General features: G+C 48.6%; 1 protein-coding gene and 1 non-coding gene across 3 annotated transcripts; one reads left to right on the top strand and one right to left on the bottom strand.

Annotated features, from left to right (window-relative positions):
• Window positions 1-8,887: 8,887 nt before the first annotated feature.
• Window positions 8,888-11,599, bottom strand: LOC124697495 (laccase-10-like). 2 transcript variants are annotated; one of them, XM_047230080.1, is made up of 5 exons: window positions 11,460-11,599; window positions 11,104-11,255; window positions 10,489-10,862; window positions 9,306-10,286; window positions 8,888-9,188 (listed from the first exon to the last, which is right to left on the bottom strand). In XM_047230080.1, exons 1-5 carry the CDS (start codon window positions 11,556-11,558, stop codon window positions 9,058-9,060), a joined length of 1,737 nt encoding a protein of 578 aa, XP_047086036.1. In that variant the 5' UTR covers window positions 11,559-11,599; the 3' UTR covers window positions 8,888-9,057. The 2 variants fall into 2 exon arrangements, with proteins under 2 accessions (XP_047086036.1, XP_047086035.1); XM_047230079.1 differs by having other exon boundaries at window positions 9,306-10,268.
• TRNAS-GCU lies at window positions 10,333-10,414 on the top strand. Its single transcript has one exon. It is a non-coding gene; the product is annotated as a tRNA-Ser (tRNA).
• Window positions 11,600-11,921: the final 322 nt, after the last annotated feature.

The following is an 11,921-nucleotide window of genomic DNA, read 5'->3' as shown; positions in this document are numbered from 1 at the left end:
AATAGGAGGCAAAGTATCATCAAAGAAAATTTTCTCCTCAATGCTTGGGGGACTAAAAAGATCATGAAAACCAGCTTCCCCAAGCTTAGAACTTTCTATATCATTAGCAACAATGGTCATTCAAAGTATTCATGCTAATATGATTCCATAGGTTTTTTAATTTTCGGATCAAACCATCCATGTCTTAAATCAGGAAATAGAATAAGAAGCTCATTGTTGTCCATTATGCCAAACTAGTGTAAACAAGAAACAAAAAGATGAAATTGCAGGATCTAAAGGAAATAGCTTCGAGCACAAACACAACGGCGCCAGAAAAGTAATGTTACCTGGAACCGGAGTATGAATGCCTTTTTACCTTTCCTCCCCGGCAACGGCGCCAGAAAAGTGCTTGATGTCTACGGGAGCTTCTATTCTTGTAGACAGTGTTGGGCCTCCAAGAGCAGAGGTTTGTAGAACAGCGGCAAGTTTCCCTTAAGTGGATCACCCAAGGTTTATCGAACTCAGGGAGGAAGAGGTCAAAGATATCCCTCTCATGCAACCTGCAACCACAAAGCAAGAAGTCTCTTGTGTCCCCAACACACCTAATAGGTGCACTAGTTCGGCGAAGAGATAGTGAAATACAGGTGGTATGAATAAGTAGTAGCAACGGCACCAGAAAAGTGCTTTGCCCAGGGACGATAAACAAGCAGTAGTAACGCAGTAAAATAGTAAACAAGCGACGATAAGCGATATTTAGGAACAAGGCCTAGGGAATAGACTTTCACTAGTGGACACTCTCAACATTGATCACATAACGAACGAGATAAATGCATACTCTACACTCTTGTTGGATGATGAACGCATTGCGTAGGATTACACGAACCCTCAATGCCGGAGTTAACAAGCTCCACAATAATGCTCATATTTTAGTAACCTTTAGTGTAAGATAGATCAAAAGACTAAACCAAGTACTAACATAGCATGCACACTGTCACCTTCATGCATATGTAGGAGGAATAGATCACATCAATATTATCATAGCAATAGTTAACTTCGCAATCTACAAGAGATCATGATCATAGCATAAACCAAGTACTAACACGGTGCACATCACTGTCACCTTTGCACACGTGCAGGAGGAATAAAACTACTTTAATAACATTGCTAGAGTAGCACATAGATAAATTGTGATACAAACACATTGCAATCATAAAGAGATATAAATAAGCACCTCACTATGCCATTCAACAATAAGTATTCTGTGAAATATAGCCTAAGAGACCCACACGGTGCACACACTGTCACCTTTACACTCGTGGGACAAGGAGTCTCCGGAGATCACATAAGTAAAACTCACTTGACTAGCATAGTGACATCTAGATTACAAGCATCATCATATGAATCTCAATCATGTAAGGCAGCTCATGAGATTATTGTATTGAAGTACATAGGAGAGAGATGAACCACATAGCTACCGGTACAGCCCTGAGCCTCGATGGAGAACTACTCCCTCCTCATGGGAGCAGCAGCGGTGATGAAGATGGCGGTGGAGATGGCAGCGGTGTCGATGGAGAAGCCTTCCGGGGCACTTCCCCGCTCCGGCAGGGTGCCGGAACGAGAGACTCTTGTCCCCCGGATCTTGGCTTCGCGATGGCGGCGGCTACGGAAGGTTTTCCGTATCGTGGTTCTTCGCCTCCGGGGTTTTCGCGACGGAGGCTTTATATAGGCGAAGAGGCGGCGCGGGAGGGTCGAAGGGTGGCCACACCATATGGGCGGCGCGGCCAGGGCCCGGGCCGCGCCGGCCTATGGTGCGGGGGCCCGGTGCCCCCCTCCGGTCCTTCTCGGTGTTCTGGATGCTTCCGGTGAAAATAGGAACACGGGTCTTCGTTTCGTCCAATTCGAGAATATTTCGTTACTAGGATTTCCGAAACCAAAAACGAGCGAGAAAACGGAACTGCACTTCGGCATCTTGTTAATAGGTTAGTTCCAGAAAATGCACGAATATGACATAAAGTGTGCATAAAACATGTAGGTATCATCAATAATATGGCATAGAACATAAGAAATTATCGATACGTCGGAGACGTATCAGTGATCACCCATAATACCAATCTTGAATAGTAATTCACATGACATGCTCACATTCAACTAAAACCCTACTTAAGGATATTAAGCCACCTAGCTTAGAAACCCATTAGTGATGATTTAGTAAAGAAAATGAGAAGTTATAGTAAACCCTAACTCATAGCATCATCTTGATAACCATTCTTTGATATGATGCTTAGGAGAAACCATAGGAATAAACTTGCTAAAACTTGCTACACATAGACCCATTCTACCTAAGAACTCAACTAGTCCCTATTAAAGAACTGAATGAATCCAAATGTAAACCTAGAAGCCCATAGCTCCTATTTATAGTAGTTCTTGTTCTTTATTAGCATGTTCTTCAAAAGTTATTCTTTTGAAGTACAACTGTCAATCAAACCATAGAAGCCATAGTTCTTATTTGAAATACCTACTATTTCTTAATCAACATTTTCTTCAAAAAGTTATTCTTTTGAAGTATAATATAGGTAATCATCAACCATGTCCTGTTGAAATTAAAATTGACATCTGTTCTTTACATATTATTTCACTACTATCCTTTGTGTGTATGATTGTTATGATGCATTAGATCAGTTGTTTATGTTATCATATCATCAACCCTAATAAGAACCTTGTTTGAGAACCATTCTAAAAGTGCAACACACTCTAAAGAAATATTCACAACTCACTAATCCTAAATCATCGGGGTTAGGTGATACGTCTCCAACGTATCTATAATTTCTTATGTTCCATGCTAGTTTTATGACAATACCTACATGTTTTATTCATACTTTATATCATTTTGATGCATTTTCCGGTACTAACCTATTAACAAGATGTCGAAGCGCCAGTTCCTGTTTCTAGCTGTTTTTGGTTTCGAAATCCTACACGAGGAAATATTCTCGAATTGACGAAACAAAATCCCACGGCCCTATTTTCCACGGAGGGTTCCGGAACATCGAAGAAGAGTCGGAGACGGCCAGCGGGGGGTCCACCCCATAGGGCGATCGTGGCCACGCCCCCGGCGCGCCCGAGGTGTGGGAGGGCCACCCCCTGGCTCCTCCGAGGCCGCCCTTCCGCCTATATATTCTCCTCCGAAAACCCTAAATCAATCAGGTCTTCCTCCACGAAAAGTTACGTAGCCGCCGCCATCGCGAAGAGAAGTTCTGGGGGACAGAAGTCTCTGTTCTGGCACGCCGCCGGAGGGGAAGTGCCCCCGGAATCCATCTCCATCGACTCCACCGCCATCTTCATCGCCGTTGCTTGTCTCCCATGATGAGGAGGGAGTAGTTCTCCCCCGAGGCTGAGGGCTCTACCGGTAGCTATGTGGTTCATCTCTCTCCCATGGTGTGATCTTTATGTGATCATGAGCTTTGTAATCTAGTTGAATATGTAGATGTTACTCTTGTCTATTATGCACTTTAGAGGTTACTTTAATATGAACTCCGGAGTTACTCTCCACGGTGTGATGGTGACAGTGTGCGCATCGTGTGTGATTCCTTTATGACGTTGTGGAGCTTGTTTACTCCGGTTGAGGTGTGCTTTTGTAGCCCTACACAATGAATGGTGTTTGTTATCCAACAAGAGAGTGTTTGAGAGTAGCATCTATTTATTAAATTATGTGATGTTTGTTGAGAGTGTCCACTAGTGAAAGTATGATCCCTAGGCCTTGTTTCTAAGCATTGAAACACCGTTTCCAACAAGTTCTGCTACATGTTCGCTTGCAGCCATTTTTATTTCAGATTGCAATTACTACTTATAATCATCCATATTACTTGTATTTCACTATCTCTTCGCCGAACTAGTGCACATATACATCTGACAAGTGTATTAGGTGTTTGGGGACACAAGAGACTTCTTGTATCTTAATTGCAGGGTTGCTTGAGAGGGATATCCTTGACCTCTACCTTCATGAGTTCGATAAACCTTGGGTGATCCATTTAAGAGAAACTTGCTGCTGTTCTACAAACCTCTGCTCTTGGAGGCCCAACACTGTCTACAAGAATAGAAGCACACGTAGACATCAGGAGGCGACGGCGGCGGTGGCCCGGGCGAAGGCGTAGGCGGACGCGAAAACGAAGGCCAAGGCCAAGGAGCAGCCGGCGAGCACCGTCGATGACGAGGAGGATACAAGTTCCTCCGACGCGTCGACCGACACCGCCTCTTCGGAAGAGGTGAAGAGCAGGAAGCGCCACCGTGATGAGGACGACGAGACGGGGCCATCAAAGAAGAAGTAGAAGTAGTTTATTTTTTTTTATATGTACTTTGATTATGTTTTTTCGAAGTTTTTATATGTAATTTGTTTATGTTGCACCGATTTAAATATTAGTACATAGTTTTCTTTTATCTATTAAAAACAATTTTTAAATTTTGGGGACGTGTTTGGAAAACGCGGTTGGAGAACGACGTCCCCAAACACGAACGAAACACGCCTTCCAAACGCTTGATCGGACGTCGTTTGGGGAACAGTTTGGGGCCGTGACTGAAGATGCCCTAACGATCTTGCTCGGTGTATTTCATAGTGTGGTTTGACTGACTCTACATGTGGACGGACGCGGGAGGCGGCAGGTCCGGCCGTTGCCGCGCCCGTGATGCCCACGTGCGGCTGCGGCCGTGCCGCCCGTGCGGCCACAACCCACAACGTTGGATCGGCTTGGTTAATTTTTGCATACTTTTTCGCACGCCCGCAGCAAAAGGTAAAGGTCGGTGGCCGAATCTCTCGCGGCAGCCTTTCGGGCATGGGTCGAACGGATGGCCCGAACACCGACCTGGGCCGGAACCTCAGAATGGATGTACCGGTGGGCTCTCTCTCTGCCTTGTAGCCGTCGAGCCTTCTCCTCGAGTCTCTGTCATGGCGGCATGGCGAGCCTGCTCTCCGATATGGCGTCTCCCGGCGCGGCCATACTGTCCGGCGCCTGTCACAGACCGAACCTGCTTCCTCGTCGTAGGTTCGCACGTCACTGCGGTCTTATCCCATCGTGCTGATCGAGGAAGAAAGCTCCGAGGTATGGCATGTTCGACCTCTCGGCTGCCTATGGAGTACAGGATGTTCGTCTGACTGACTTGGGCCTATCAAACAGGCAAAGGGCAACAACATGTCTCTCAGCTCATCAGGTTAGATGCTTCCTACTACTGTTTCTTAAGTTATAAACTCGCCCCATGACACTAGTCGGCAAGGCCAGCCAAATGGTGCAGGCGTGCAGCCGTGGTAGCTATCTACGAGGTCGAGCTCGGCCAACAGGAGCGTGCCAGATTGGAGCCAGCGGACCAATGCCACGAGTTGGCATGTGGGAGCGATAGGACGTGACATCTGCTCATGTTCCGTCCCGATTAACTCGTCGGACCGCCTAGCTAGCTAGCAAGCGAACGAGAGGGACTCCACGGTCGACTGCACCGCGCACAGATAGCGAACAAGATCCAGTATGTCCTTGGACGAGCAGACCAGTCTCCTATCGCCGATATCGACAAGTTTTCCTCTCTTCCCATGCAAATGCCATTCTATTGGCTATTGTTATCCTCAGCCAATCGATGTTCCGCGTGAGTACAAACTTAAAAGGGACTCGTCCGATTTTCGTCCCATCTTCGGGTACCGTGCTAAGACCATTTCTAACACAGACTGAACTCACCGAAACTGAAAACGGTGAGTTCAGTCTTCCGAAAACGATGGTTTGATCGATTTTGGTACTCACGTAGAACAGAACCCGTAAATACAAACCGAAAAACGAAATTAAAATTTCGCGGGAGAATTCGGCGATGCAACTACGAAACCATGATAGTTCGTTGCTGCGATTGAGCATCATATGTACATAATGTTTACATAAAACATAAAATTAACTTACTCATCCGCCGCTGACCTAAAATTGCAACAAAATTCGGCCCGGGGGGCCTCTACACACGGCAGAGGACGGGGAGGCGGACGAAGGCGAGGCAGCGGACAGCGGAACGCGGCGGCGCGTGGCCTACTCCGCGTCGAGCTCGACGATCTCGAGCTTCACGCGACGGACGCGTGCCTCCCTCTGCGCCGCCTCGTACTCGCGGACCTGGCGGACGGTGTCGGCTTCCTTCCGGTGGAACCTTGCGCGTGCCTCCGCCTCGGAGAAAGCCACGACCTGCTCGATCATGGCCTCCTCCTCCTGGTCGTCATGGACGTAGTTGCCAGGGGAGAGACGCGGTGGCGCCGCGTTCTCCTCGTCCTACGAGCTGCTATCGTACACCGGCGGGAGAGGGAGGGCGGCACGACCCACCGGAGGAGGATCCCACGCCGCCATTTGTGTAGCGGGCGAGCTTCCCCGTGGGCGCGAGCCCCAGTTCGTCCACCTCCGGGCGCTGCGCCCGACCTATTCCACTTCCGGCACTCCGCCTCCGAGCAGAAAATGGGGGGACGCGGCAGAGAGTCTCCACCTCCCATCCGACCGCCTCCCCTAGCGGAGCTTCCACGGCTAGCCATGGCGTCGACGGGGAGGTCGTGGTTTCGCGAATGCGACGGAGGAGGTGGACAGATTGCTCGTCGGAGGAGATGTCGGAAGACGGTGGAATGCGGCGGAAGCAGCGGAGGGGAGTAGGGTTTGGAAACCGAACTGCCCTTCGCATCCCGTTTTAATAGGGGTCACGCGTCGTGTTTCTTGGGTCCCCGAACTGAGTTTACAGGCCATACCACGAGTTCGGGTTGTCGTTTGGGCTACTTTCGACCCAAACCCGTAAAATAGCCGGAAAAGTTTAGCTCCAGCGGAGTTTTCAGTTACAGATGCTCTGACCGTTCCTTCATCGAGCAAGAGATTCCAAACAACATGGGGTAGATCGTGCTTCCAAACAACACGAGCCACTGTATACTTATATTATCAGACAATTTTTGAGCGATTTTAATTATCGCAATCAACATCACATATGCACCAGCACACTTAACCATACACATTGGACTAAGCACATCTAACAGATCACAATATAAAACAAATACCAGTGCAAGGTAAGAGATGGGAAACACGTGCATGGCGATAGGGAAGGTCGTTCGACCAACAGCATCACCATGGCCGTTATTGATATCGTCGGATCTATCGAGGAAGAACTTGAGCCGGCAAGGAAGAACTCGACCAATAGCGAGCAGTCGTGCCGAGACGCTCCCCAAATACCTTATCGCCCGTCTTCCGATGTAGGATATCGATGGATGGGGTTTCAGAGGCCTACTCTTCCTAATGGCGATGCACGCAGTCACCAGGATGGAAAAGACTATAGGACGGCGCAACACAGGAATTGGAGAGGAGAGGGGTGCGCGAGTGCTTCTATTCTTCTCACTCACTAGGAGAAGAAGAGCTCACCTTATGAACTACTCCAACTCCCTCGTAACTAGAAATATGGGAATACGTTTTAGTTCCGGCCTATAGCTAGGCCAATCCTATACACCAACCAGGCCTACCTCAGCACCGCACAACCATGGTTGGGTATTGGCTAGACCTATTTTCGTTTTCTGTTTCTTTTTTCTTTTTGTTTCATTTCATGTTTTCATTTTTTTCTTTTTTGCTTTTTGTTCAAATTTGAAAATTGTTCAAATAGTATCCCCTGAAAACATTCAAGTTTAAGATATATGAGATTGGAATCTATTATGTGCAAGATGTGTTGACAGATGCATATTATGTACCCCGTTCTTAAGTATTTGTTCTGATCCAACTTGTATGCAAGAGCATGTGTGGGGAGAAGTGTATTAGATGGAGTTGCAATGGTGGTAATGATTGAATAGTGACAACAAATTCAAGATCTACTATAGTATTTATCTTTTTTTTGCTGCCTCACTAGGAATAAAGTGAATTCATGTGCTATAATTATCTTGTAACAACTTGATAATCTTGCTTGATCACGGTAGCATATTTGTGATTCAAACATTATGTTGAATTACTTAAGGCTATTTATACTATGTTGATTCTTAATTCAAGATTGCTTGGAGTTTCCTTTTTTACGGAGTATAAGAGAGATGTGTTGCATCATCTTTATCTTAGGACGTGATGCCCGTATGAATGCTTCTCAAACACATGTTGGAGTTCCACCAATATTATCCTTATGCCGCTAGCATTGAGCTGCTGTCGAAGCGCCACGTGCAACTCTCCTATTTTTACTCACCTGCATGACCGCTCCTTAAAAAAATTCTTGAATCCACGCCGCGTGCCATCGGCCGCCCTAGTGACCGGAAAAATGGAGTCCCCAACGTCCTAGCAACTATGGGGACCCTCGCCGGCAATGGAATCTCGCAGGTGGTGAGGAACTTCATAAAAGTCGTCTGTTGTTGTAGCTGCATCTCGTCATTGCAGCTACATCCCGCTCTCCTCTGCATCTTGGTGTTCGACACCTTCACCCAGAACCATACTGGCGACTTCTGGCGGATGACGCTCGACGATGGTGGAAACCTCCGGACATACTTTTGGATCGATGGCTCCAAGGCCTAGACCTCCAACTATCCGACACCTTGTGGCAGCGGGAGTTGCCAAGCTCGTGCGGCGTCTACAACCTGTCCCCGGAGAAGCTGCACACTTGCACCGCAGTGTCTACCTCAGGGTCGTACGCCTCCATGGAGATCACTGACCTTTGCGGTGCATGGCAAATGTTCGTCGTGGTTTGGCATTCGAAACAGAGAAAGAAGAAGCAAGAAGCAAGAAGATGTAGAGAGACTTCGATATGATCGAGGTCACTTCGTTTGAGGAGTTAAATTTGAGGGATCGGTTAGGTATAGCTACCGTTAGAAGAGTAAAATTTTACTCCCCTCTAAGTTTATTCTACCGTTTGTGCCTCTAAATTATACACTGTAAGAGATATGCCCTTACAACACTAGAACTTTTCCTTTTAACACTGGATATATTAAATGGAATACTTCAAAAAAATTATACAGCTTCTTTCAAACCCTTGTGTGCGACGTATGTATGTACGAGACAGAGATAATTCATCCACAATTGCATGCAAACAGAACAAAGGAAATTAATCCCAATCTTGGTCAATGAAAACGATCGGTTTCTAACACTTGGGGAGATCGGACGGCGGAGGCATGAGCTTCTGGTCAGGCAATGGGCCGTCATTGACCACCCATGCCATCTTCAGTCCCCAGCTCGTGTGCACCTCGAGATGGCAATGCATGAACCATACACCTGCCAAGTGCCAAGTCATTTTTATGCAAGAAAATTAGTGCAGTGAAGTAATAATTAAGTTTGTTTGAAAAAGTTCAGTAATATAGCAATGCCAAAAGAACTTGTATACGAACTCACCAGGGTTATCTGCGTAAAATCTGATGGCGACCCAGCCTCCAGCGGGAACTCCGACGGTGTTCCTCTGCACGGGGTCGAGCAAATTGAAGTTGGCAGGATCCTGTGACGAGTCATAGTTGCCTACGCCTTGCCCGACAACGAAGAAGTCGAAGCCATGCAGGTGCAGCGGGTGGCTCTCGGCGCCCTGGATGCTGGTGTCCTGGAGCACCACCTCCACACTGGTGTTGTATGACAGCACCACCACCTTGGTCCCATTGGACACGTTTGTATTGTTGGGCGGCGTGCCCGTGTAATTGAACGGCACCAGCGGCACGGCGGGGAAGTCCGACGTGTACACGCTGGCGGTGTTGCCGTCGTAGTGCGCCTTGAGGAGCGCCGTGGTGGGCATGTTGAAGGAGACGTTGTTGACGGACGCCGAGAACTTGGTGTCGTTGGTGGGGCCGCTGCGGCCACGGTACGTCGGGCACGGGTTGGTGCCGAGGCCCGCGGTGAAGAAGAAGGGCGGCTCCGCCTGTCGAGGGACATTGGCCGGGTAGTCCGGGCTGGCCGGGCTCCGGAGCTTGGCGCTGTAGTTGGCGGCGAACGCCGTGTCGTTGAAGACCGGGAGGGTGGGACGGAAAAGCGGGCGGCTCTTGATGTGGCCCGCCGGCACGTACTCGAGGATGGCGGCGACGGTGGTGTTGTCGTAGGTGCCGACCCGGCCCGTGGCATAGGGCCGCGCCAGCATGAGGTGGGTCGCCGGCGGGGAGCCGTCGTCTGGCTTGGCGCGGAGGAGCACGTTGGTGGTCTGCCCCGGCGTGACGAGCACCACGTCGGTGTCGAAGGGCTTGACGTAGGAGGCGTCGACGTCGACGACGGTGAGCGTGTGGTTGGCTATAGAGAAGAAGAGCTCGTCGTTGAGCGCAGCGTTGATCAGCCGGAGCAGGTACCACTTGCCGGGCTGCACCTTCAGCTTGAACGTGTCTGCAGGTGTTAGATGAGCTACGCTTTAGATTACTAAGGTAAAACATTGAAACGTAACAACAACGACGCTTTGGCCGAGTGGTTAAGGCGTGTGCCTGCTAAGTACATGGGGTTTCCCCGCGAGAGTTCGAATCTCTCAGGCGTCGTCCTTGTTTTTGTCATATTTTTTTTGGCTGGGCTTCTTTTTCGAGATCTTTTTGATGGGCTATAGATGTGTTACCTTTGCTCGAGCAGTTGTATAGTGGGCCTGGAAGCCCGTTAATGGTGTACGCGTCCGACACGTTTGGGCCTCCACCAGTCTGAAGCGCCTGGGCTATTATTGCTTCAGGATCCACATTAAACCACTCGCCGAAAATGATGGGGACTTCTCTGTAAGGTTTTGGGAAGGGGTAGGGCACACCGAGCTTGGGGAGGATGATGATAGGGCCGTAGAGCGTGGCGCGCAACCATGAGAAATGTGCGTGCCAGAAGAGCGTGCCCCTCTGCCCCGTAATGGTGAAATTGTACACGTAGCTCTGCCCTGTCTGGATCGGGCACTGCGTGATGTATGCCGGACCGTCCGACCACCCCGTCCGCAGCTGCCTCACGCCATGCCTGTTCAAAATTTGAATCACCATGAGCTACAAAAGGGGTAGACTCAAGGGGTACAGATGGAGTACTCCTCAACATGAACGACAAGCGGGAAAAAATGAGTGCAGACGATAAGTAACTAGGAATGGTGAGATTGTAAGAATGACTTTGTTTACACAAAAATGTATATAGCAGCAGCTACTAGCTCGCAGTATGGTTATCGCCGTTGGATTACAAGTATAAGAGAATTGTGCACTAGATTTACCAGTGGATGGTAACGTTTTGCTTGATATTGTTAACCACCTTGACGACGACACGGTCGCCTTCCCGGGTGAGTATCTTCGGCCCAGGGAATTTGCCATTCACTGTCGGGATGGCACGGGTCTTGCACAGCCGCGTCACCTTCTGCATTGTCACCTGCAAAACCACGGAGACGAGAAGAACACAGTTCAGAACAACTAGACAGAATGTCTCAGCTAGTTATACTTTCTCCGTTCCATAATTTTTTGGTTTTAGTTCAAATTCGACAAAAATGATGAAACGGATATAGTAGCATGCTTGCACTGCAAGGTGAAGCTTACGAAAGTACTTGTAGAGATGCATATGCCATGCAGTACGTACATTGAAGGTGTAGTATCTCGTCGTGCTGGCGAGCAGCAGCTGTGGCAGCACCAGCAAGGCGCCAAGGAATACAAGCGGAGGGAGGCAATGTGCTCCCATTGTCTCACGATCTGCAATGCAGATATGTATGGTAAATGGAAGGGGCGATAACAGTTAGCACGGCCAACGCGCTCGTACCACAATCTGACAGACCAAGTTATATAAGGAGGACGGCACCACGAGTTGGTGGTGCAATTTATTAGGTGAAGATATGATGTTTTCCTTTTTCCCTAGGTCATGAAAAAGATGAGAAAATATTAGGTGTGGCGATGATTAGCGAAGCCCGATGAGACACACACACAAAAAAGGCTGCTAGCTAGCGCCAGTGCTTTAGCTGGTGATGTACAAGAGTTGGGTCGTGCTGGGTTTTAGAGTGCAGGCAAAGGAATTGTTCTTTTTGACGGGGGCACTGTTCACGCAAAT

This window comes from Lolium rigidum, chromosome 3 (genome assembly GCF_022539505.1).
Source record: "Lolium rigidum isolate FL_2022 chromosome 3, APGP_CSIRO_Lrig_0.1, whole genome shotgun sequence".
NCBI lineage: Eukaryota > Viridiplantae > Streptophyta > Magnoliopsida > Poales > Poaceae > Lolium > Lolium rigidum.
This window is presented reverse-complemented; position numbering and strand designations above follow the sequence as displayed.

Excerpts from the sequence above, each read along its gene's own strand:
- LOC124697495 (XM_047230080.1), bottom strand. The coding sequence starts at position 11,558 with ATGGGAGCACATTGCCTCCCTCCGCTTGTATTCCTTGGCGCCTTGCTG. Across the intron at positions 10,287-10,488 it reads ATACAACTGCTCGAGCAAAG|CTCATCTAACACCTGCAGAC; the intron begins GTAACACATCTA and ends TCTAAAGCGTAG. Across the intron at positions 9,189-9,305 it reads ATTTTACGCAGATAACCCTG|GTGTATGGTTCATGCATTGC; the intron begins GTGAGTTCGTAT and ends GGCACTTGGCAG.